We start from the raw sequence: 27331 nt of genomic DNA, 5'->3' as shown, positions 1-27331 counted from the left end.
GCCCTGAGTTGAAGAAGCAGCATGCCCTCCACACTTTATCCTCAGAAGGACTGAGTGGGAAACCCTTGGTGTACAGCAAGGAAACAAAGGCTTTTGATCTTGGCAAAATGGGATAATGCCCATGGGATTCCCTGGCAGATGATGGGAAGTAGGGTGGCCTCTGCCCCCTGAAGACATGTCAGGGGTGGGAAGCCAAGGATCTAGATTGGGTGTCTGTGCTCTGACACCACACCAGGCTTTTAGGGGTCTAAAAGAACACCTTCTCTTTTCAAGACAAGACCTTGAAAAGCTGACTATGGAATGGGGTAGGGCTGGGAAACTTGTCCATCACTGTGACAAAGACAGAAAATGTTGTAAACTTCTTTTCAAAAGATTGTTGTAGCTTTCAACATTCTTTCTTTTTCTTTAGTAAAATCTTTAAAGAATTCCAGCCTGCCTTTTGTTTAGGGGAACCTGGAAAAAGAGATTTTAAGCAAACAAAACATGACTTAATTTTATTTTTCTTAAAAGAAACTGAAATACAAGTACATTGTTAAAAACTTTGGTAGATATAAAGAAGCAGAAAGGAAAAAAAATAAAACCACGCATAATTTTACCACTCAGGGATAAACACTGTTAACATTTGGAGCACAGATTTATCCTTATTTATAGCAGCGTTCTCTATATATTGTTTCATGATAATCTTTTTATCCCTAGCAATGTATCATAAAACAAGGCATCTTTCTTCTTTAAATTGTATATTCAGGAAAAGCGTTCTTCATCTTCCCTTCAAAAAGAGTTTTGAGAGTGAACATAAGTGTGTGTGTATGTATGTGTATGTATGTGAGTGTGTGTGTATATGAGTGTGAGTGTACATGTATGTGAGAGTGCATGTGTGTTGGTGGCATCAGTGCCAGAGTGACTTCAGTAAGAAGTGTAAGAAAACCTGAGGAAAAATGGAAAAATTAACTTGGGGAAACAGAGTTGGGGTCACTTGACTGGCCACCTCTTAAACCTAGAGATTATTTTTATAGAGTGTTCTTGGCTTAAACCTTAGAAAACTGTCTTTTATCTTGATAAAATAATAATGAGTAAACTTTGAAGAGGACTTTAAAGAGGGAAAAACTTCAAGAGAAGGTGGAGAGGGAGATTCAGCGTGTGTATATATGTATATATCAGGGAGATTTGGAAGTGAAACTTGAGTGCCTTGTAATTGAGGCAGTTTCATTATTGCAGGAAGAACAAATCTGGAAGCAATTTCCTCAGTCACTCTTGCTTTGAATGTTCCTGCTGTGAGTGTGGAACATGTAAGTCACCAATTCCATTGTTCAGTGAGCCCTAAAAGGATAAATTAATGGGACTGTTCACTTGTTTCAAGGGTCAGAAGTGGCCTCCCAATTGTTAAATTCAAACTACCATTTTAAATGTATGTATTTCAATTGCTCTCTTGGGATCTTTGGCCAGTTGCCATATTCAAAACACTTTTAGGTGACCCAATGATTATTTAATGGGAAAGAAACCTCTGGAATCCTGGAATTCATATTTACTTTAGTATTTATTAAGATGATTACTAATATTACTATGTGCCTGGCATGCAGTAGTGCTTGGTAAATAGGTGTTGAATGTATGAATGAGTAAATAAATGAATGAACCTCTCACTTCATTTTCTGAAGACACTTCAGAAATGTCTTCACAGCATTTTTGGAGCCAACTGCAAAAATGGTTTAAGTTCATAGCTACAAACTAAACAAAATTATGAAAAAGCAAAAAAAATGAAGTGCAGAAAGTGAAATATACCTAAAATTCTCACCCTAGTGAGAAAAGTTGGCTGATGTTTGAACTGTAGGATTTTTTTTTTTTTTTCTTGAGACAGAGTCTTGGTTTGTCACCAGGCTGGAGTGTAGTGGCACAATCTTGGCTCACTGCAACCTCCGCCTTCTGGGTTCAAGCGATTCTCCTGCCTCAGCCTTCTGAGTAGCTGGGATTACAGGCATGCGCCACCACGCTCAGGTAATTTTTGTATTTTTAGTACAGACGGGGTTTCACCATGTTGGCCAGGATGGTCTTGATCTCTTGACCTCGTGATCTGCCCACCTCGGCCTCCCAAAGTGCTGGGATTACAGGTGTGAGCCACTGTGCCTGGCTGGATTTTTTTATTTGAATAATGTAAGTACAAGGGCAGTTTTGTTACATGAATATATTGGGTAGTGGTGAAATCTGGGCTTTTAGTGTAGCCATCACCTGAATAATATATATTGTGTCCATTAAGTAATTTCTTATTGTGGGGTTATTTTTGAAGTCTGTCTCTGAGTGGGATCCTAAATATGGTTTAATAGTTAATTTAATTGTGCGTTTCAACTCACTATTAGGGGCAACAAAGTACATTCTCTGCCAGGGTCTCAATGATTCTTTCACTGAATCCTTCTCAGTGTTGGACCAAGACATAGCAGCCAGAATATTGGCTTACAAGTCAAAAGGCATGAGAAGACATATATCTGAATTCTGTCTTTAACACTTATACATTGTTTAATCTTGTACTGTTAGAAATTTGCCTTTCTAGACAGGATTTCTTCATCCAAATTTAACCTAAAATCTACTTAAGTGGTTGATTAAAGAGGTTATATGTGTTAAGCATATATTATGGTTTGCTATTACTGTAGTCCTTATATGCTTCCCAGAACTCTTATGATAAGTATTGCTTATAAAATTTATTCACCAACTAATTGCATACTCATTTGCATTACTGATCTCTACATTAATTTTTTTGTGTATCCTGTCTTATTTCCCCAAGAATCAGATGCATCAAAATAACAAACTTAGCGCATGTATCTCCTCCTCTAGGAAGCCTTCCCTGACCTCATTCCTTTAATCACATGATATGTTGTGCATATTTTTATTTGCTTCTCTGTTTTATATGTGTCTCCTTTCTATGCTGAATGATGAGATTGTTGAAGATGGAAACCATGTCTTATTCTCAACACCTACTGGAATACCTGACTCAGAGAAAGTGTGAGCAACCTGTTCAGTTAATGAATAAATGAATGAGAATGAAGGAGAAGTGGAATGGGCTTCTATAAGAGCAGAACAGATGAAGATTATAGGTGGATTCTTATTAAACCTCTTACTTGTTGCATCTCTTTAAAGAACAGGAGATCGCCAATTACTTGGGGTGGGGGAAGGATGGGTTTCATGGCTTTCATCACAGCTGCATACATGGCAAATTTCAGAAAGTAGCTGTAGTTCTTACTGAATAACAACAGCTGTAGCAATCACTGGCAGGGCAGGGCAGGGTAGAGGTGACTAAAATAAAAGAAGCTAGACAGAGCTCTTTCAGACTTGGATTCTAACCCCAGTTCTGCTGCTGGCTCCCTCTGGGGCCTTGTAATGGTATTTAAAGTTGATTGTCATCGAGTCTAAATGCATTACAATAATCTGTGTCTCCCTGCCTTTACCTCCACAGAGAGAATACAACCACACCTAGCACTATCCTTATTGGGAATGTGAGCTACTCAGCCTCCCACAGAATCTCAATCTATTGCAAAACAAAATCTGAAACCATTTCTGGGGTGGCTTTTGAATGGGATGATATTTCATTTCTGGTGTGGTGTGAAGGCCTTGGTATAATGGTACGGGATCAGATGGTCTTACTGTATTGTATTATTTAATGGGTGCCACTTGATAAGACAACCAAGCAGAGAAGACAGCCTGTGTGTGAACAGGAAGAAGTGGGGAAGCTTTAAAGAGTGGAAAGGCTTATCTTTTTGTTTTCCTATAGGTTATGATGTAGCATTCATTCACTAGCTTTTAAAAGTGACTGTTAAATAATTACTTTATGTATCCATCAGTACTCTTTTATTTGTAAGAGTAAAAAAAAAATCAACTTTAATTAGCTTAAGCCGAAAGGGAATTCATTGGCCCACATAACTTAAGAGTCAGGGTGCACATCAGCTTTAGGTACAGCTTATCCAGGGTATTGTGATGGTATTGAAAATCTGTTTTTCTCCACTTCTTAGTTAGCCTTCTTTCACATGGCGGCAGAAATGGTTTAAGATGTCCCCAGACTCACAGCAGGACTAGTGGAGAAAGAGTTTTTCAGTAGCACAGGTGAGTATAGGATCCAGACCACTCTTACGCTTACCAAAATCACATGGAAGGGAGTTCCCATGGCAGTAAGGAGGTCTGTTACTAGATGGTGGGACAAAAACCCAAGGGTTACATGTCTTTCATCATTCCAGGAAGGCAAAAACCACAGACATCTACCAAATTTGACTGGTCTGGATTGTTTCTTATGTTTTGAGCTTAATTCACTCGGGCTTATGTGCTGGCTCTTTTTCTTGCTTTTGCACAAATCGTGTATGTATTCCCAAGCCTTTGTTCTTCTTTCTATATGCTGATTCTCCTGATCAGCTCCACTACTCCCACTCAGCTATGACCTCTTTGCAGAAGAAGCCACATCCTTATCTCTGGTCTCTACCTTTCTCAGGGAAAGCTCACCAGTCATTTGCATTTGGGGTCCCAGGAGCATTGCAACTTGAAATGTCTAAAACCAAAGTTGCCGCCATCCTGCCAAATGGGCTTCTCTTCCTAGGTTCCCTAATCACAGGGTTGCAGAACTTTGTTCCTTAGTTCAGCTTAAACTGGGTTCTTGTCACACGACCAGAAAAAATTAGGCACATAGACACATTGAAGGGTGAGGAGAATGGAATTTATTGGGCGAAAAGGAAAAAAGAAAAAAACAACCTCTCAGCAAAGCGAGCAGAGTTCTTGCTAACAGGCCCTCATCTCACAGATTGGTTCCAGGTCACAAACACAGGAACTGAAGAGGGCAGGCTCCTCCCCCCTTGCACGCACGGGAACTACCCATGGCTCCATCCTATTCTCCCACTGCTCAGGCAGGTAGAGATTCTCCGAGGACCCTCCCTTTTATCTGCCTCCTGCATCTATCAACAGCAGTAGCAGCATCCTCTTTCTACTCTCCCAGCATTCTATCGTCAACGTTGTTTTTGGCTATTTCCTCTGCATATCATTTCTCCCTCATGTGAACTCTCATAGTTCTTTATTATTATGTTTTTTTGTGAATTTATAATTTCCTCTCTGGTTTTATAGACCTTCATGTATCTAATTTATTTCTGCCACGGTTATTTAAGTTTGCTGATGGAAGGCAGTTTTACTTATTTATCTTTGTACTATTTCCTTCCTGGTTGTCATCCTCCAGCTTTCCCCACTTTCTACTTCTCCCATCAATATTATACCTAGACTTTTATGATGTGATAAATATTTGTAGAATAAAGGAAGGAGTTAATGCAATCTGTAGTATAACTACATGGCTACTATACTTGATATTGTTAAAAAACCAGCGCCTAACAGCAGTTGAAGTGGTAAAAACAGATTTCATTCAGGAAACATTGCAATAGCAATAGGGGTACGTTAGAGTTCTCCAGAGAAACAAAACCAGCAGGATATATATATGTGTATATATACACATATATATACACATATATACATATATATACACATATATATACATATATATACACAGATATATACATATATATATATATATATATATATATGAGAGATTATGAGGAATTGGCTCATGTGATTGTGGAGCCTGAGAAGTCCCAGGATCTGCTGTCTGCAGGCTACAGATTGGGAAAGCCAATGCTTTAATTTAGCCTGAGTCTGAAAGCCCGAGAACCAGAGGAGCCAGTGGTGTAAACTCTAGAGGGAGGGTTGGAGATTGGAGAAAATGAAATCAAATGACCCAGTTCAAGCAGTGAGGAAGGAAAAAAGGGACAAATTCCTTCCTCTGCCTTTTGTTCTGTTCAGACCTTCAATGGGTTGGACTCACACTGGGGAGGGCAATCTACTTCGCGGAGTCCACCGATTCAAATGCTAATCTCATCTGGAACCACCCCGCAGACACCTCAGAAATAATGTTTAACACCCTAGAAATAATGTTTAATTTGGGAAGCCAGTGGCCAGTCACATTGACACAAAATTAATGATCACAAGGGGAAAAGAGACCTCAGTATGGAACTTGGCTCTACTTCAAATACAACATGGACAAGTAGGGTTTTACAGCCAAGGAGGAGCAGGGGTAGGAGTGGGGAGGAGGTCAGTGAATGGAAAATTACTAAGAGGAAACATTAAGGGTAGGGGGGATTTTGGTTAAACAGACCTAACAGGATTCTTGCTGAAGGCAGGACCAGGGTGATCAGACATGGAGGGTGAGGGAACTCTCTTTAAACTGAGTTAGAAGGTTTCTTGCTAACACTGGGTGATGCAGGTCCTGTAAGGATGGATGCTAGGGTCGAGGCCTGGGCTCAGAGGAGCCTGACTGCAGTTTAGTCAAGGAGAGAATCTTTGTCAGTATTGAAGCTTTCAGATCTTGCCACTCTTCAGCATTTATTATAACCAGATCTCAATTGTGTAAAATGCTAAGGAAGGAACTTGCCCTAATTCTTTGAGCTTCCTTCATCCTCTCCCTGAACCAGCCCCCCACTTTCCCATAAGGACATGTTTAGGAAAGAGGCAGAAAAACTTCTGATTCATAAAAACTGGTGAGGAAGAAGGAAGAGCAGAAGCGGAAGCCAAAATGCACAGAACTAAAACACAGAACTGAAACAGTTTTGAGCATACTTTGCGGTCTCTTTTCTAATATATACCTAGCCCCTACCTATAATGCTACCTTACTTTGGTGTTTCACACATATAAGGCCCATTTGAGGTCACCCTAATGTGGCAAGAGACCAGTGAATAGGAGCTTAACTTCAAACTTAGAAAGAGTCTTTATGAAAAACGTCAACCCGCTGAACACGAGGACATCTGAAACCTTAAAAGGCCACAGCAAACATCAGGGCAGCATGCTTGAGAACAGCAGTGTCATAGATACAAACATGAAAAGAAGTAAAGCTGTCATAAATGTGAAGGAGCTGGCGAAAGCACATGGAGTTTTATTAAGGCACATAGCATTCCGTACAATCATCCTGAATTGTTTTCTGAGGAGCACTTGATGATCCTACCCTTTCCGTAATTTGTTTGTTCATTGTTTCGGAGGTGAAAGCGTGTGCTTGTGCGGGTGTTTGAGCCTCCTTGTCCATGGTATAACCGGTTGGTTTTGTTGCCCTCACTCTTCAGGCGCTGGACTCTCATCCTGTTTGTTCCCGCTCTGGGAGGCACCACCCTTTCTAAGACAACTGCTTTCTTTTGTTTCTGGTTCAACTTTGTTAAGTCAAAGTACAATAAATATCAAGATCGTTTGAAGCCAGAAATAGGCCACTGTCCAAAACTGTGTTCATTTCACTTGCTGGTAGATAGCTATTTTAAATAAGTCAGGCTTGCCATTAATTCAGTTCTGCTGCACTGTTAGTATTCTGTTCTCATTCTCTTATCACGAGGTGAGCTTTGAGTTTTATCATCTCTACATCTCTGTGTTCTTCGTGGTGATTGGACAGTTGCCACTCTCCATGACTACCGTGACTCTCCCTGACCACCTGTCCAGCTAAAATTTCAACACAAATGCTGCACAGCTAAGCTATCTGATGGTATTAATTATATATTTATTTGACTGCACTGTTTCTTTTTTTTCTAATTGTATGAGGAGGGTGTCTTTAATGATGTACAGTGGGCAATTCTGACTTCCTTAAGGGTGGTAGCATTCAAGCTCATGACTGCCATTCACGGCAAGAAATACATTTTACATCATGATCCAGTATACATGTTCATGTTATATATGATGTGTAACTAAAGTTTGGTTAAGCAACACTTACCCTGTTATGTGTGATATAGTCTATAGTTTCTATTATTTTGTATTTTACTTCATTAAAAAATGCGGACTGTGCCTTAGCAAGTGGACGTCCTGATTCAGGAATGGGTTACAATTTGAGTCTGAAAAAGAACTGCTTAACAGTCATCAGGTGTTAGGGAGTCTTAGAATGCTAATTCTGAAAAGTCTTTGGAGATTATCTATAGGTATCTTCCCTTTTCCCTCCTATTTTACAGTTGGAGGAATTTAAAGTCCAAATAGGGTAAGTCTTCCTTGCAGGGAAACAGTGGTGCTCTCTGTGTGTGCTATCATGTGCTATCACACCTATTTATTCCTGGAAGCACACAGTGTCCATTGAACCACAAGGGCTGTCTACTTTTTGAGTCTAGCAATTATGCTTCTGGATGCCTTCCTGGTGATGAATAAACTGTGCACACTTTCCCTTCCCCAATTAAATCTTGAGGTATTTTCTCCCTCCATTAGTTTATTATACATCATTCTGAGCTAAAGGAAGACTGTTAACAGGGCATTGGGTGTGCTGTATCCTCTTCTATGGATGGCATGCAGCTATCATTATTCATAAACTCAAAACAGTGGGTTGAATAAGGAACAATTTTAGGTACATACTTAGACATTAAGAAAATCTAAATGTGCATTTTCTGTAAGGTAGTTGTAATCTTAGCTTTGGACAACTGCATAGATCTTGGTGTATTTGATTATTTGATGTTTTTTCATTTTTCCTTTATAAACAGTAGTGATCTCCTTGTGTCAAAATATGACATTTTAAATTTCATTGTTTCTGTCATAAAGGGAATTACAGCATTTTATGGTCAAACAATTAACATCAACTTTTGAGTTATTGATACCATTCATAGTGTATTAGTCAGCTCAGGCTGCCATAACAAAATACCAAAGCCTAGGTGGCTTAAGCAACAGAAATTTATTTTCTCATAGTTGGAGACTTGAAGTCCAGACCAAGGTGCCAGAATGGTTGCTGTCTGTGAGGGCTCTCTCCTTGGGTTACAGAGAGCATTTTCTCGCTTCCTCATATAGCAGAGAAAGAGCAAGTGAGCAGGCTCTTTGATGTCTCTTTTTATAAGAGCACTAATCCCACTGGACCAGGGCCCCAACTTCATGAACTCATCTAAACTTAATTACCTCTCAAAGGCACCATCTCCAAATACCATCACACTGGGGATTAGGCCTTCAACATGTGAATCTGGGGAGACATAATTCAGATCATAGTACATAGCTAAGGTCTTATTGGGGTTTAAGCATTGGCTGAAGCATGCAGATAACTTGCCTAAATTACATTTGTTAAAGACAGACTCTTCCATTTGAGTGAATGAATATTTTTCACACTATAATTCTTATGACATTCATTAGCATTTATTTTATAGTTTTCTTAATAATGCAAGTACTGTACATGGAAGAGAGCTTACAGTTAAAATGTGAGAACAACATTATACCTTTAAAAAATTATTTTTGCAGTTTTTTCCTAATGTAGATTCTAGTCCTCGTTAATAGTTACTGAATTTCTAAACAGCCCAGCACTATTTTCAAAACTTAATATAATATAGAAAACTACCCAACATTATTGAGAATAATGCATATTTTAACGAAAAACAGTTTGTGCAAAAGACATATTTTAAAACAACTTTTTATATTTATATTTATTGCAGTGTAGAGAAGAGAGGAATTTCTTAGCATGAAACTGTAGGAAGCCAGGTATTTGTCTACAAGAAATGCTGTAGAGAGCCATGCCAGTGACACACACAAAATATCCATTCAAACTGAAGAAAAGTAAACTAAGAGGGGGTACTGACAATAAAAAAATGTTTTAAAACCCTTTGTTTGAATGGTGTTGGTGCACCCCTAGTTTAAATAAAGTCCTTGGATATGCCCAAACCAATTTTTATCTTTTTTCTGCTGTAGGAAGGCTGTTGATTAAGAAAGGATTTTTTTTTTTCTATTTTTCTTGTTTCTAGGTTTAAACTGGTGTGGGCTGTTTTACAACTTTAGGGGCCTCTCAGTTTCTGTGGTGGGCTTTTGTATAAAGAGTGCTGTGCATCTACATGAAAATAGTCTGTGTCTCTTTACAGCATCTTTGCTTATGTGCTTTTACACATTATTATCACATTTTTTTTTGTTTATTCTATTTCAGTGTTTAACCGCTGAAGAGATCTTTTCCCTTCATGGCTTTTCAAATGCTACCCAAATAACCAGCTCCAAATTCTCTGTCATCTGTCCAGCAGTCTTACAGCAATTGAACTTTCACCCATGTGAGGATCGGCCCAAGCACAAAACAAGACCAAGTCATTCAGAAGGTATATTGGAAGCATTTTTTCTCTTTTATTTGAAAAGTCTATGAACCATTGTGAAATGAAGTTAATATGCCTCTTTTTCTGCTTTATTGCTTTTAATTAATCTACATAGAACTTCTTAGAATAATACTTATATTCTGAAAGTATTTCGAATAAAAGAATTATAACTCATTTAAGCTTCATAAGTTATGCTCTTCTCTTTGTTGAACCAAAATTACATTTAGTACACTTAAAAACTTTATAAAATCCAGTTCTTGATTTTAAACAATATATATTTTATGCTGTGCATATTGGATTGCATTTTATTTGGCTTATAATTGATCATTTCATTTCCATTATCTTTTGCTTACCATATTATTTTAAAGCTTGTCAGTTTATCTGCAGTTACCAATGAAGAGATAAGAGAACTAGCATGCTTCTAGATTAAATTTTCAGGGACCAAATTGTTAGTTTTAATTTTCGTAGGTGAAAGAAAATACCAGAGACTATTTTAAGTGACTGTAATGGTATTGCCATGAATATGGTACTTTAAAGGTATGATCTGATGCAAAGAAATTTTAAACCATAATAAAATATATGTATGCTTAAATATACAGCTCGCATGCTTAAATGTGTAGAAGAGTCACTTTCACCAATGAGATAAACCAATTGTTCAAGGAGTCTGTTTGAAAATTATGTTGGAATTTTAAATTTTCATTCGTTTGTTCATTAAGCAAATATTTATTGAACGACATACCAAGCATTGTTCTGTGCACTAAGGAGTCAATAGTAAACAAGAAGAAAAATTATCTGTCTTATTAGGGCTTACAGTGTAGTGAAGAAGAGAGATAATAAACATTTAAACAAACAAGCAAATAAACAACATAGTTTCAGAGTGAAAGGTGCTATGAAGAAAATAAAATATTAGTAGGTGAGGGATAGAAGGTGATGGTGGGTGAGTGTCATCTTAGATAGATCAAGGAAGCCCTCTCTAATGAGGTGTCATCTGAGCAGAAGGAGAGGGCCACAGCAAGGTCTTCTCTAGGGAAGAGCATTCTTGACTGAGGGCACAGCCAACATAGCTTGGCAATGAGCTTGGCATGAGTGAGGAGCAGCAAGAAGCTCCTATGTGTCTGGAGCCTAGTGAGTTGGTGGGGAAGGTAGAAGGATATATGTCCTGGCGGGAGATGGAGGCCAGGTGAGGAAGCCTTGTGGGAGGTGGTAAATTGATTGGGTTTTATTCCAAATGTAGTGTGAAATCACTGTACCATTCTAAACAAGGGAGTGCTGTGATCTCATTCAAATCTGTAAAAGGGCATTCCACCTGCCTAAAATGTGAAGAACAGATTGTAATGGGGCAAGAGTAGAAGCAGGGTGATTGGTCAGGAAGCGATTGCCAGGAGCTGATGCTCAGGATGATGGGGACTTGGACTAAGGTGGGGGAAGTAGAAGTGGGGAGAAGCAGTAGATTCGGGATGAGTCCTGGAGATGGACTTCAGGTTTATATAACCTAAATGGTTTGCCCTGGATTGATTGTGGGAGAGGGAACAATGAGTCAAGGCTTGAGCCAGAGAAACCTGAGAGATCGTTATACCATTTCCTGGGATGGAGAAGACTGGGAAGAGCCGTTTATTGTAGAGGAAGGGAGTGGTGAGGATAAAGAGTATAATTTTTGGCATGGTTGCTTTGAGACATTGACATACACAGGTAGACAGGGAGGTCCAGTAGGCAAAGGCATACAGACATTTGGAGAGGAGATTGCTTTCAGAGGAGAGGTCAAGACTGGGGATTTGCCAGTCTAGAGATGATATCTAAAGACACTGGGGCTAGGCACGGTGACTCATCCCTGTAATCCCAGCACTTTGGGAGGCCAAGGCAGAGGATTGCTTGAGGCCAGGAGTTCAAGACCAGCCTGGGAAACATAGTGAGACCCCATCACAACAAAAATTAAAAGAATTAGCTGACATGGTGGCATGCACCTGTAGGCCTAGCTACTTGGGAGGCTGAGGCAGGAGGATCACTTGAACATAGGAGGTCAAGGCTGCAGTGACCTATGATCACCCCACTGTACTCCAGCCTGGGTGACAGAGGGAGACCTCATCTCAAAAAAATTAAAATAAAGATGCTGTTCTGAGTGAGCTCATCTGACAGGAGTATAGATAGATAAAGAGAGTAAAGATAGAGAAGAAAAAGGAAGACTTAACAAAGAAAGTGCCTGTTTTCATTTCCGGATTCCTTTGTGTATGTACACTTCAGTCTCCCTCTTTATGAATAAAAGAAATAACAACAACAATGACAAAAATAACAATGATGATAGCCAATTCTTTTGTAATACTTACTATATGACAGGCACTCTTTGAAGTACTTTACATATTCATATATTAATTTCATGCAACTATATGATGTAGACACTACTATTCCCATTTTACAGCCAAGAAGACAAAGGTACAGGGAGTTTAAAGTCATTTGCTCAAAGTTACACAACTTGCATGTGGTAGAGCCAGATTCAGCCCAGGTTGTCTTGGCTTCAGAACCCATGTTCTCATTGATATTCTGTATTTATATACACAAAGCATAGAAATCACCAAGTATCATTTATCAATATAATTTGCAATTTTGTGAATAACAGTAATTTCAATTTTGAAATATTAGTAATTTTGAATTGCTAATTGTTCAAGCAAATATTTTTGCTAGAGTATATTTATATTTCTACAAGCCTGTTTAATACAGTTTGCATTTTACATTAAAAAGTAAATTCAGCTAATGCTTTAGGATACTACCCTTGACTAATAGTATTGCACAGTAAAAGCACAGACTCTGAAGCCAGTTTACCTGGGCTCAAATCCCAGCTCTGTAATTTTCCAGCTATGTTGAGAACATGACTTTAACCTTTTCCTGCCTCAGCTTCCTCATCTAAAATAGTACCTTTCTTATGGGCTTGCTGTAAAGATTAAATGACTTAGTATTTGTAAAGTACTTCGAACATTATTCAGTACCTACATGCTGTAGTAGGCCTGTTAGTTAGGTCTGTTAAATAACTACATCTAACATGTGCATAACTCTAGGTACAGGAAGTGAGGTTTCAGAAAAAGCAAATAGTCTACTCTGTGCAGATTACTTACTTATATTCAAAAGTAATTTTTTAACCCCGGTTGCTCTGTGCAAGTTAATTACTCATATTCAAAAGTAATTTTTAAACCCCAGTTGACTAGGTTACTCTTTCAGGAACCAGGAGTTGAGAACTGGGAAGTCAGAAGCAGGGTGTGAGAGGTAGAATTCTGGGGACAACACTACAAAGTCATAAAATGGAAAAGTCAGCAGTTCTAAGTTATGAGATCACCAACTGTTCAGACAGATAACCCAATAAAAAGAGAAATGCCTCTTAGGGTGCATATTGTCTTAGGAATTGAAATGAGGCTGGAGTGGAGTGGGATGGGGGGGAGAAGATATGGAAATGTTTCCGGGGGAATTTAGGAAACTAGTAGAGTGCTTGTTACTACTCATCTAAGATGTTTAACTTGGCACTCTATTGCCTTTTTGATGTGATATCTTGATTGTTTTATTTTAGTGCAGCTATATGATTATTTAATATCTCTATCGGTCAGTTACTTTAATAGTACCTTTATAGAATTGTTGGGATCATCAAATGAGTTAATATATGTAAGTGCCTAGAACAATGCCTGGCACAGAGGAAGAAGAATGTCTTTGTTCTTATACATGTGTTCATAGGTTCGCCACATTCCCTGGCCCCTGTGTTATCCTATTGTTTTTCTCACTAAGAAACACATTTTAAAATAATTAAATGCACTGGATTTTTCATATAACTTTTCACTTAATGAAGAGTCAAGTCTTTAGCTCATCCAAAGCAATAAAAAATCAACATAAAAGCAATCCAAATGATACAAGAATTTGAATACATTTATGTTGACATTTCAGTGCGTAGATAATATAAATTCTCAGAGGCCTCACATTTTATTTTTGAAAGTATTTCATGTGCTTTATAAAATGATATTGATGAGTACAGTAAACTGATGATAAGTTAAATTCTCTAGGAGAGAAATTAATTACATTTTAGTAATAATTTAATGGTCTGAAATTGCCTCACTTTTTGATGAAGTTACAGAATCGTATTTAATTCATATAGTAGATAAAATAAAGAATATTAATTGAAGCATCCTTGAAGATCATATTGTCCAACTCTGTAATACAACTAGTGATGTAAGTCTAAGTTCCAGAGAGGTTAAGTGGCTACTTGTAGGTGTAGTACCTAAGGTGAGATGAGAGCTCCTGATTCTTAGTTTGTTATTCTTTTCACTGAATAACAGTGAATTAAATGAACTAACATTTATATCATGGTCTACTTACTAATTTTTTAAACATAATAATAATCAACATTTATTAAAGGCTTGCTATATTCCAGGGACAGCATTAACTGGTTTTATTTTATTCTTGTAAAAACTGTATGAAATAGGAGCTATTTTAATCTGCATTTTAAATATGAGAAAACTGAAACTTAGGGAAGTCAAGGAACCAGCCTATGATGCCAGTGAGGGGATGAGCTGGAATTTGAACACAAATCCTCTGGCTCCAGAGTTCACACTGTTAAACACCATTCTATACAGTTTCACAGTTAAATGGGGCCAGGCAAAAATTGAAGCCTGGGCTGTATGCAGATCTGCAAAATGGGTGTCATAATAGAACCATATTTCCTCACTATTAAAATGGGAAAAATAGCAGCACCTATCTCATAGGGTTGTTGTGAGAATTAAATGAGTTAAAATAGATAAAGTTCTTAGAAGAATCTTACACAGTGGACGTTCAATAAATGTAAACTACCATGACTGTATTTCTTTGAAATCTATTAAAATCTTTCAGGGTTCGCTTATAAGGAGACTGGTCCCTCTCTGAAACAGATCGTTTGAGAAAGTCCCACGTATATATGGAGATGTCCAAGGAATAGATTCATACTAATGTATTCTTTTGGTGCTTCAGTTGAATGGAAACTCCAGACATTTTTTTCTGAATCATGTTCTAACAATACAAGAAGGGGAAGCTATGCAGTGTGCTTAGAATGTGATGAATTACACTCCCACCATCCCCCAAGTTGTGCTGATAAATGTGCAAGGGCAAAGAAAGTTAGAAAGTTGGATAAGCAGATGGATTGGTATTTCTTTTTGACAGAGTTCTGCTGCACCTTGAAATGGGGGATTTATTAATTCATTCAGCAAGGAATGTGTGCTTTTTCCTGGACAATTTTCTAGGCACTGAGGATGAATAAAACATAGCCCTTCTCATTGAGAATCACACAGTTTATATGATGTAGGGAAATATATCAGTGATAAAATTACTGTAGCACACAAGAAGTAGTAAGTGAACCAATTAGTTTCAAACAAGGAGTGATGGGAATCCTGACCAGCCAGGCAGTACTGCCTGGAGAGCAGGGAAGCTTGATAGAGGAGATCTTTGTGTTGGCTTGTAAGGCCACATATGAGTTTCTTAGGCAAGGAAGACAGGGAAGTGTTTTCAGACAGAGAACCACAGTGTAAAGGTAAAGCTCAGTTGGGAAAACAGTGTTTGGGTAAAGGCCATGTTGAGAAGGGGGTAAATAACACTGGAGAGGCTGTGCGAGGGTCAGTTTATGAGGGGCGATTTCAAATGGGGGCATGAGATGATCACTTTTGTGATTTAGTATAAGTCTGTAGGCCATGTCAGCTAGTAGGAGGGGCACCAGATCAATAACTGTCATGTTATATAAGATGAGGGAGTGAGAGGTGATGAGGGTCTGACTTCAAGACCACTGGCAATGAGGATGGAGAAGCTAGAGGTGAGAGATACCTGAAGCAGAACTGGTAGGGTTTGATCACCAGTTGTCTATGGAATTAATTGGTGGAAAGTGAAAAACTGAAATTGATCCTACTGTTCCTGTTATTTATGTAGGTAGTTGAACAAGGGTAATGGAGCAGGTGTTTGCAGGGAAGCTGACGAGTTTAACATGTGCATGTAGCTTTGCTTCTATTGGCACTTAACAATTTCTTTGCCTTTTAATTTTAGTTTTCAACATGTATATATCTTGTCTACTCAATGAGATTATAAATATTTGTTGAATGAATGAAGGCATGTAGGCTAGTGATGGATAGAAGTATGTTTGTGTTAAGAGAAATTCCATGTAGATCTACCATGATAAAAGGTGTGGAATTGAGAACTCTCTCCAAGTGGAATGTCTGTGGGGACTAGTAGTATTGTTTAAAGTGATAAGGTAATAAATGGGAATGAAGTGGGCTGTTAGGTGAAGTTGTAGGGCATGGCCAGGACCTGCAACTGATAGGAAAGTGTCTGGAGAAGATGCAGTCATCATGGTCAGTGCTGTGATGATTCTCGGGGTTACATAGTACAATTTATAATCTGACCTTTTCATTTGGTACTTAGCACAGGTGACTTTGTATCACTCTGTGTGTGTGTTTGCACGTGTGTGTGTTTGTGTGTGTGTGGTGGCAGGAGCCATGGTTTGGTCCACATCATCTAGGCTGAATGAACATTTACTAAGTTTGTTTATTTGTACATAGAAATTCTAGACTAACAATAATTATAGTGAACAATCTTGTGTTAATAAAATATGTATAATTCAGGAAAACATTTTTACAGTTTTTTTGAGTCCTTTGGGCTTTTTAAAAATGAGATTATCTCTAAAGGAATAATAAAGCATATTGCTAAAAAATGTGGGCCTGGGAGCCAGACTGTCCAGGTTCAAAATCCAGCTTTCTATCTGTGTGACTCTGGCAGCTTACTTGAATTCCATCTGCTTTGGTTTCCCCAACTGTATGAAGGAGGTAGTAATATTTCTCTTACAGAGTTTTGTGAGGTTCAGATAAGTTGACACATGTTGATCACTTAGCACAGGGCCTGGCACATGGCAAATGCTCCCTGAGCTGTAGGTGTTACTAGTGTACTCCACTGACAGTGCCATGGAGAAAAGTGGCCCACCATTTAAACATGCTTTCTGGATATTTTAAAGAAGTGGCTATGCAGAGGCAGCTTTCTCCTCTGTCACACTGTACTTTGTGTACAGTGTGTGGGGCCAGAGGCAAAGTCACATGTTGCACAGCCCTGAGGCCGGGTTGTATCTCAGCCTGCACCCACACATAGGTGACTGTCCTGGGTATGTTTCACTTGTGTTCCCGTTTTGTCCTTATACCAGCCCCTCTAGGATAGAGAGAGGGAAATTGAGGCCCAAAGACAATAGGTCACACATGCCATTAGCTATAGAGCTTAGGATAGTATTCATTCATTTTATTCTAAGCAATACTTATCGTGTGCCTACTGGGTGCCAGGCCCTGGGTCTCGAGAGATGAAAGATGCACCACCTTTTTCTGTCACCAGCATCTCTTCTGTATGGAATATTTTTGCCTAATCTGTGTCTCGCAGGGTGAGTTATGTAATGCAGCCACTCCCTCCTGCCCCCATGTGCTCACTTCCTGAGTGCTTATTGCATCAGACTGACTTTAGTTCCCAGGAGGCTCCAGCTGGGGACCTGAGGTGCTGCTGGCGCCACCTTTTCTGAGAAGCTGCTGTCCTCAGGAGTCTGAAGACAAATGATTGTGACAAACTCAGTATTAGCAGCTATGGTCACCTTGAAGCTAGCTCACTGTGACCCATCTCCATCCCTGCCCTCCACCCATCATCCCATACCTTTGTCCTGAGGCTCACACTGCCCCTGTTTTTTCTTTTTTTTCAAAATGCTGTTTTAATCTATTCCATGAGCCATAGATGAAACTAGGTGGCTTGGCGCCTGTGGACCTCAGATTGTTTGTCACTATTCTAGATGTTCTCCAATTTCCCTGCAAGCTGTAAAACTCATTAATCCCATAATGATGATTTAGGGCTGATTAAAACATAAACTGTATTACTATTAATGCTTGCTATGCCATATTTGTATTCTCAGTTTTCTATATAGTTTTCATTGAGTAGATTTTGTTCTTTTAAAGAAGATATGTGTCTTAAGCTTTTAAAGACACTTTTAAGCTTAATGTACAGGAAAACATCATTTGGTTCCCTGCTCTGATTAATTTCTACTCTCTTTTCCCTCTGACGCACAGTTTGGGGATATGGATTCCTGTCAGTGACAATTATTAATCTGGCATCTCTCCTCGGATTGATTTTGACTCCACTGATAAAGAAATCTTATTTCCCAAAGATTTTGACCTTTTTTGTGGGGCTGGCTATTGGGACTCTTTTTTCAAATGCAATTTTCCAACTTATTCCAGAGGTAAGGATGTTGGCTATTTCTTTCTGTGAATAATTGTTTCTTTTGAACGTTTTAGCACTTTGTATGTTTTTAGCCTCCATAATTCTTACAGCATTTTATGGTCTGGTTTATAGTGTCTTGGATAAGAGAAAGCTGAATCACAGCAATTGTAAAGGCTTGTCCCAAGCTGCAGTGGATATCACTATCAGAGACAAAATTAATATTCTAGGAGGCCAGCCACTAGGACGTGCTCAGACAGCTCTGGGACACCTCAGAAGGCCTTAAAACTTTATTCTGCCTTGCACTTGGCAAATTTAATTTTTCCACACACTGTTTCATTATTTATTTATTTATTTTTCTAAAGAGCGTGCAATGTCAAATGTACTGCAAATGTCAAATGTAAATTTATAATGTATTTAACATATACCACTAAATTCCCTCATATATTTACTGCGGCTATAAGTGACTAGAGAGTAAATGAGAGCATGGTTGACAAACCTTTTCATTTTTTCCAACTGTGGAAAAAATATCAATTGAGGACTAATAAATAAACAGCAACTTATTTTTTTCTTTGATAAAAGGTGTTATTGATCTGATCTTGACTATAGTGCACACTATTCAATTTATTTCAAATCTGTGTTGTGCCCATATAAGGAAGAGGAATGGAGGAAGGAAAATAAATGAAAGGAAAAGAGAGGCAATGTTGAAGAGGAAGGAAAGGAGAAAGAGACTTTCATAGAAGGGATCCACAAAGGGGAACTAGAGAAATATATGTATACATGGACTATATCTGCCACTCACAATGCACACACAGAGGGAGAGACAAACCCCATACAGAGAGAAAATATTAATAGTATTTCAGGGAGTACCACCCTCATCTCATAATTTTTAGAAAATTATAACTAAAGCTTCCTTTAATTTTTCAAGCTATACCTGAAAGTGGGTATATAACTTTTTAGAGTTATAGATTTATTATCATTATTTGATCTAGGACCTAAGATAATATCTATTTCAAAGCCTCAATTGTAGAGATAAAAAATGTTAAAATTTAGGGTGGTTAAATAATTTGATTACAGCCTTACAATCAGCTAGTAACAAAGCTAGGATGACAATACAGATTTTCTGATTTAAAAGAGTATTATATACATAATATATTTAATATGATATATGTATTATCTCATCTGCTTTATGGGTCAAAGTAAATTAAACAAACAAATACTGTATGTGGACTAAAGACTCTACATTTATGATGTTAAGGTTTTCTATTTTCTTGAAATTTAACAATATAAAGAATCTGTCTTTGTAATAATATCTCAAATTTCCATAGAGTTTTTTGTAGCAAAATGATTTTCCTTTTCTTATTTCACTTTATTTTCATAACCTCAATGTTAGGTAAATGGAACAGGTATATATATATATATATATATATTTTTTTTTTTTTTTTTTGCCATTTTTGCATTGTATAAACAGGCACAAAGAAGTTATTCAAATGAAGATGCGGCCATGATGTCTCCCCAGAGGCAAACATAGGACAAGAACCCAGACATCTTCTATTCTGCTTCAGAGGGGAGATTTACAATGTGTGGAATGGTGTAAAGTTGTGGCTTTTCACCCATTAGTCTCTCCTCTGATTCTATTTATTTGAAGTTTATGTGTCTTGTCTGTTAGGAACATCTTGACTCTTTATAACTTCAAACTCTAACTCCAGTTCTTTGTCCTTTAAACAAAGACTTATTCCATTCTTATTGCTGTGTGTGTGTGAAAGAGAGAGAGAGAGTGGTGGCAATTTTAAATCTTCTTTTTGCTTTTATTCTTGGGCCTAGGCCTTGATTTATTTACCTTTTTAGGATTTATCACAGTTCTGTAGGTATAAGAGGATTTCTCTTGGGAAAACAGTAATCCAAGTGGCCTGCCATATTTGTTTTAAAAGTTTGACTCTGGATATCATGGACTAATACATTACTTTTAGAGATAGTAGGTAATCAATATCTCATTTATCTTCATTATCTAGACCTAATATTGTATTCTAAAGATGAGAATCAGAGCTGCTGCTTTATTGCTAAAAGTTTACTCTTTCAAGGCAAGTATTGCTGTAGGTGTTATAGGTGGGAAACTGTAGGATTCTCTGGTGGCTTTATTTAATGAGATTTCTAGTTGTAAGATTTTTGTGCCATCTCATACAGTTTTGTCATTCAAATTTCAAAGTTTTTGTTTTGTGATTTTTGGCAGCTAAGTTCCCAATATTACTTGGATGTGAAGAGAGACTTAGAACATTGGTGAGAATTGTATACTGGTATTATTTTCCAGAAATCAAATTAAATTTCTTGGTTTTACTTGAATTGCCCTTTTTTCTCCCTTAGGCATTTGGATTTGATCCCAAAGTCGACAGTTATGTTGAGAAGGCGGTTGCTGTGTTTGGTGGATTTTACCTACTTTTCTTTTTTGAAAGAATGCTAAAGATGTTATTAAAGACATATGGTCAGGTAAATGGACTTTATTTAAAACATCTGATATTTTACCCCCTAAAGCTACTTTATATAGGCAAATAAAGACAGGAATTTTATTCTTAGAATTATGAGAATGGTCCAGTTATTAGGCTTGTGAGTTTAAGGAGAACAAAGAGTCAATATATTGACAAGTATAAGATAAATGCTTGATTCATGTTGTAAAATTTGGAGTTTTTTTTGTTTTTTTTTTCAAGTACCAGCAATTTAATATTGAATAACAGATGTGCATAATTCATATTCTATTCATATTCATCAAAATAAGAATGTATATGTATTCTAACGTGAACAAACAGTAATAGCAGAATCTAGTAAATGAAAATACATGTAAAAAAAGAGAAATTTTATATATCTAAAAAGACTTCTTTACATATAGAATAGACATACAATTTTCTTCTTAGAAATAAAAAGCAGTAAACTATATTTCCTTGTCTGTATGAATCATCTTTTTTCTTCTTATAATCTCTTTGGTTTTTGTTCCCATATAGAATGGTCATACCCACTTTGGAAATGATAACTTTGGTCCTCAAGAAAAAACTCATCAACCTAAAGCATTGCCTGCCATCAATGGTGTGACGTGCTATGCAAATCCTGCTGTCACAGAAGCTAATGGACATATCCATTTTGATAATGTCAGTGTGGTATCTCTACAGGTATATGTTGATTCCATTTTTCCTTGATTATACTGCATTCTTTATACTGTGTAAACATGACTGTGTATGCAGCTAAGTCAGTTTTTGTACATTTATGTATGTCAGACTTATTCCTATATATGTGGGGTAACTGGAATGTAAGTCTGCATTGTTTTTCCACCTTCCCTATATATGTTTACTCTAAACAAGTGAGTTAAGAAAGAAATTGTGGATCACTGGTCTGGGCTTCATTATTCTCTAAGGTTATTTACTATATGAGAGTTTCTCAATTGCATTTATACAATATTATATAGCAAAATTAATTCAGAGCATTTATTTTACAATTCTTTGAAGATCCAGAATCAAATAATTCTTTGATTGATTTTGAAATTGCAAAAAGAAAGATTTGCAAATTATTAAAATTGTTTTATTAATTATCTGACTTACAATTGATATTTATATCCACATCTTCTAAATAATATTAATAGGCACAATTTCTTGAGCAAGTATCATATACCAGGTAATATGCTTAGCACTTAATTATTTGATCTCATTTACTTTTTATAACAACTACTCAGTGTAGGGATTATTTCTTATGTATTAGAACTATATTGGTTTCAAGTGATAGAAATCAAACCAAATTATATATGCACAAAGGAGAACTTACTGGAAAGATACTAGATGACTAATGGAACAGCCAAGCTACAGGAAAAACAAGAACCTAGGAACCATTAGAACCACTAGGACTCTCCCTCCTTCTCTTTCCTGCCTCTTAGTATCGTTCTTTTCTTTCACTGTAGGCCATCTTTTCCATAAGTGGGATACGTAGCCACTAGCAATTCCTGAGATTTGTCTTATAATTTCAGCTACTAGAAGGAAATTGACCTGACTCTTTCAGTCCTAAATCCAAAATCTCTGGCAAGTGTCTTCCTGGTCCAGCTTGAATTAGATGATCACTTCTAGACTAATCTAAGTGCTTAGAGGGCTGGGCCCCTTTAATGGTATCAAGGGAATGTGGATGGAGTAGAGGAGTGGTTATCAAAAAGGGATGCTGAGAAGATAGTATCACTGGTGTCTACAACAATTCTCATTTGACAGATGAAGAAAGTGGCACTTTAGATGTTAAATAACCCCTCCAGGTTTACTCAGGTAGTGAATGGCAGATCCACAAGCTATATAGTTAAACGTGATATAAAAGTGAACAGTTAAAAACAAAATAAAAAGGAAAGCCAGCTAAGGGGAAAAAAAGCAAAAAATATAGAGCAATTTGGAAGAGATTATTATGGCAAATACCTGAGTTTCCTTCTGGAAAGAAAACGTGATTGGTCATATGCTTCTCTCCACCTAATTAAGGAAAATCTCAAGTGTATTTGAAGAGCCAATTCTGTGTTAGCACTAAGCTAAGAGGGAATTATTTTTTGCAGTGTAATGAATGGTGCTTTCAGCCGAGTTTGCAAAGAATCTGGAAATGTTCAAGTATATAATTTCTTACAATAATAATTACAGTTAACATTCATTAAATGCTCAAGGACTACGCCTAGAACGTTAGATGAATTACTTCATTTGATCTTCCTAATAACCTAGGGGACAAGTGCTGTTGTAATTAGGAGAGTATGACTTAGAGGGGTTAAATAGCAAACCCAAAGATGCACAGTTCCTAATGGCAAAGCTTGGATTAGTACCAAGGCTGCCTTATACCGAAGCCTGTGTTCTTATATACTTTGCTGGACTGCCTTCCTTATGTTGCTGCTCTGCTGTAAGCAAGATGACAACATCAACTCTTAAATATTTATTTTTTGTAGTGGGGAAAAATAATTTGACCCAAGGATATTGCTTTCTGAGGATATATTATTTAATGCGAGGCACAGCAGAGAAAGCCTAAAGAATAGTAGTTAAAACCCTTCCTTATACCATGTGTCTAAATTCTAGTTGCCTTATGCAAGCTTTTGGCAAATACTGGATTATAGTGAGATTGTGGTTGAACTCTGACAAGTCATTCAAGAGGTGTCAGTCAGCTATATTGCCAATTTAAACATTGATTAATAATTCTTTAGATACCAGAGGCAGAGGGATAATCTGCCATGAAATTTGGAGCCTAACTTGAATTCTTGCTCTGATGGAAGATTTTACTGTATCTTTCCAGAGTTAACAAGATAACTTTAGTCAGGGCTACACTTCTACAGAGAAGGAGCTTTGAACCTGGTCCAACCTTGAACAAGTTCTCCCCTGGGATCCTCAAGTCCTGTAACACAAAGCACGGAAGAGATACAGTTTGAGATACAGTTTGAGATTTAAAATATTTAAAGGGCTGATCACCTCCTTGACCATACTAGAAACTCAGTGTGACCTCTCCTGATTTCAGGAAAGTTCCTTCTGATGAACCTACTAGGATAAACTAGCTGCTAAATGTGCCTTGAGTATCAGAATGAGCTGATAGGAATATTTATATTTAGAAAGGAGGATGGCTGTCAAAGCCTTCAGCTTTTGTGAGAGGCTAAATTATTTTTTTAAATCATAATTAACAAATAAGTTTAACTTCTCCAAAGTTACATTTTAGTTAAAACTTTAAGGCTCCTGATTTAGGATTAGCTATGGGCAGAAGACATGTTTGCAGTAAATCTCTGCACCATGACAAAGATGAGGCCCTCGACATGATCCTGTTTTACATAATTTTGAAATACAATCAGAAGGCTGTTTTTACTCCACTTATGACAGTAGTGCTTTCATTTACATATTCAAGAAACATTTATTGAGTTCCTGTTCATTGTCCTAGGCACTGGAAATTCAGAAGCAAATTCTCGAGGAGCTTACAGTTTATTCAATGGAAACATAAAATATAGAAATGAGCAAAACAAGAAAATATCATATAGTAATAACCTACCTTGAAACTAAAGCATGGTGATGTGAGAGTGATGTGTGGGAGCTTCTTTTGATTGACTGTTCAGAAAAGGTCCCTCAAGATGTCAGCAGGGAATTGTATAATGAGAAAGAACCAGTCATGCAAATATCGGGGAAGAAAATATGCTAAAGACTTTGAGAATAATCGAACAGGTCACACACAAGGGACCTGGAAGCTGAATGGTAGTGGACTTCCCCACATCAACGCTGGAGAGCAGTGGCACAATTCTTTCAATATTCTGAATGAAAACAACTGTGGAATTGTAAACCTAGGTAAACTACCTATCTAGCGAGAGGGAATAATGGAACTAGGATTCTGGAAATACACTTCCAGGAATAAGAAGGCAGCTGAAGAAAGAAGAGAAGGTGCGTGCCAGGGTGACAGCCCTGCACCAGGCCTTGAGATAATAGTTTTGACGCTAATTTCTTATGGGGACTATTTTCTCGCTATTTTGGTTGAAGGTATAGTCTCAAATAAATAGACATTTAAACAAATTGAGCAACAGACTGCAATTTTCAGTTTTATTTACATTGCACAAAAAATCAAAAGAAATGAAATTTAAGAAATAAGTAGGTCTGGATATTGCTTTAAGAGAGTAAGTATTACAATATAAGTGATAGTGATTTTAATAATAAAATTAAGATACTTTCTAATATTTTATATTATAAAAATAATCTAACCTAGGTGACCCCATTAAAAGTATTGAACATGATAATATAACTCAGGGTTCCATTTGTGTTACAAGTATGGATTTAAGAATTTTGTTGACAATTCCGGTTGTCACTGCTTCAACAACGTTTTTCCAAATTGAAAATAATAAGGAGCTCTCTAAAAATTACAGTGAGTTAAGAAAGGTGGTCTAATTGGCATTACTATCAATAGAATGTAAATTATGTGAACATCTAGATTATAAAAGCATAATTTTTGATCTTGCTGAAGTGTAGAAAGAACAAAGACATGTTATAGAATACTTAAACTGTATGACTTAGGAATGTCTTTATTATTCATCCAAGCAATTCTGGCTCATTACAGAATACTCAGCTAAGCAATAATATTTAAATTTAGAAGTCTCTGGTGTTTTATCTGTGTTTAGTCACATAAAAATCATAGTTTCACACATATGTTTTTATTTTGTTTTCATGGAAGCATCTTTATCACAGTGAAATAATAGAAGATATTATTTAACAGTTAGAAGATAACAGAAGATAACATTTAACAGTTAGCTTGATTATAACTTTTAAATATTTAGACGAAATGATTTGAGAGTTCCTTAATACCTTTGCTCCAGGCCTAGTAAGTGTGAGGCACAACAGTCTATGTGGCATGTGTGTGGGCACGTGCATGCTTTTTGGGGAAAAGTGGGGGTCATAGAGGGGTAAAAAGGAAGATGTAGGAAAAAGAGGGGTGCACAAGATGCGATTTCCCCAGTTATTTGTTATTGTTACTAGGTAATGTGTCACATGTCACCTTGTGACATGCTTTGTGTTTTTCTCTTCGACTTTCCTGTGTAGCCAAGTGTGGAGTCATTTCAGTATCTGTGCAGCCGGGTGGGGCTCCCCAGCCCAGACACAGCCTTGGTGTTTGTTGGATGTTGATTGCTGAGGAATGTTTGGTACTTTGGGGAGGGTGTCAGCTCTTCAAGGCCACTAGAGGGCCCCTGGAGCTCGTTCCTCCAGCAATCTGTCATCAGTCTCTAATCTTTTTATGAAATTTCCTGTGCTTTCATTTAAGAATAGATACTATTAAATATAAAGTGATTTTTAGAAGTTGATTATTGTGAATTTTATGTGTAAAGTTGAGGTGCAATAAAATAGAATTTAGCTGAAAAGTGTGGAGGTGTTAGGGAGATTTTTTTTGTTGATGACTGATATGAAGTGACACTCTATGAATAGAATGCTAACCTTTTTCAGGTGGTTGGGCCTCCATGAGAGTTTAAATACACATAATTCATTCAACAAGTATTTTTCCAGTACTTTACATATACTTGGCACTATTCTAAGTGCTGACACATAGGGGACAGTGGAGAGGAGATGAGTACCCAGAGCAGTTTTCAAGAAGTAAAAGATGAGGTGAGACAGCAGAGTTCACAGATTCCAAACTTTCCACCCTTCCGTAACATAACTGAAATATTACACACTTGGCACAGAAAAATGGAAAGCACTCTTTTTTTAAAGTATGAAATACAAAAAAACTGACTGGAAGCTCCGTGTGTACATATATGCGTGGGGCTTGTCTGCCGGTCTTTTGGGTGGTGTGTTTTTCTCCATTCTTGCCTGGCAATAGGAAGAAGGGTAGAATATTACTGGCTATCACTTGGGAAGTGGAGTGGGAGGAGAAGGGGACTGGGGCACTAAGAATATTTGATGTAACACCCCTTTCTTTAGTACTGTACTTCACAACAGTCTTCAGTTTGCTTTGTGTCCTTGAATTGAGGGTCTCTCTGGTTCACTTTCCCCAGGGGTAGATTTCCAGTCATCATTTGGGGTGGCTGCCTTGCCACATTGGCTTGGAAGGAAGGACTTGAGGTTCTACTTGTTCCCTAAATAGACTTGCAGCCACTTCTCTTATGTTTAGTTCCGCTCTTTGCCCTCTGCCTTCAGAGTACTTGGTGCCTCTAATCCCTGAACTTTTTTGAGGTTCTGGGTCCTGCATCACTTTGCTTCTTGTTGACTTTCTTCCTCTGTGAAGTCAGTCAGAATTTGCCTTCCTCTTTCCATCTTCCAAAATACACATCTCAGTGCTGTCATGTTGTCTCTCTTTCCTCCTGTCCTTGCGGCTTTATGTCTTTATTCCTTTATAAGGACATAGCTTCAGGAGGGCATTTCAGGACGGACTAGAGATAAATATGTATATCTGTTCTGCACTATTTCACTAAAAGACCATTTACTATTTTAAATCGTATAGTTCTTGAACATCACAAGATTTAAAAACAGAAATTAGTTAATTTCCCCTACAATAACAATTAATTAAAATAGAAAACTGTACAAATAATAGAATGACATAAG

The 27331-nt window shown here is 37.4% G+C and overlaps 1 protein-coding gene across 3 annotated transcripts in view; it reads left to right on the top strand.

Moving 5' to 3' along the window:
• SLC39A8 (solute carrier family 39 member 8) overlaps positions 1–27331 on the top strand; it is a 239858-nt gene that overhangs the window by 175596 nt on the left and 36931 nt on the right. For 2 of the 3 annotated variants that reach the window (XM_054553189.1, XM_024245496.3), the window contains exons 3-6: positions 9911–10073; positions 18143–18312; positions 20652–20774; positions 21284–21448. In XM_054553189.1, the coding sequence (XP_054409164.1) occupies positions 9911–10073; positions 18143–18312; positions 20652–20774; positions 21284–21448 (621 nt within the window). 3 annotated transcript variants of the gene reach the window in all.

The sequence above is a fragment of the Pongo abelii genome, chromosome 3 (assembly GCF_028885655.2).
Source record: "Pongo abelii isolate AG06213 chromosome 3, NHGRI_mPonAbe1-v2.0_pri, whole genome shotgun sequence".
NCBI lineage: Eukaryota > Metazoa > Chordata > Mammalia > Primates > Hominidae > Pongo > Pongo abelii.
The sequence above is the reverse complement of the archived record's forward strand: the minus strand, read 5'-3'. Positions and strand labels throughout refer to the sequence as shown.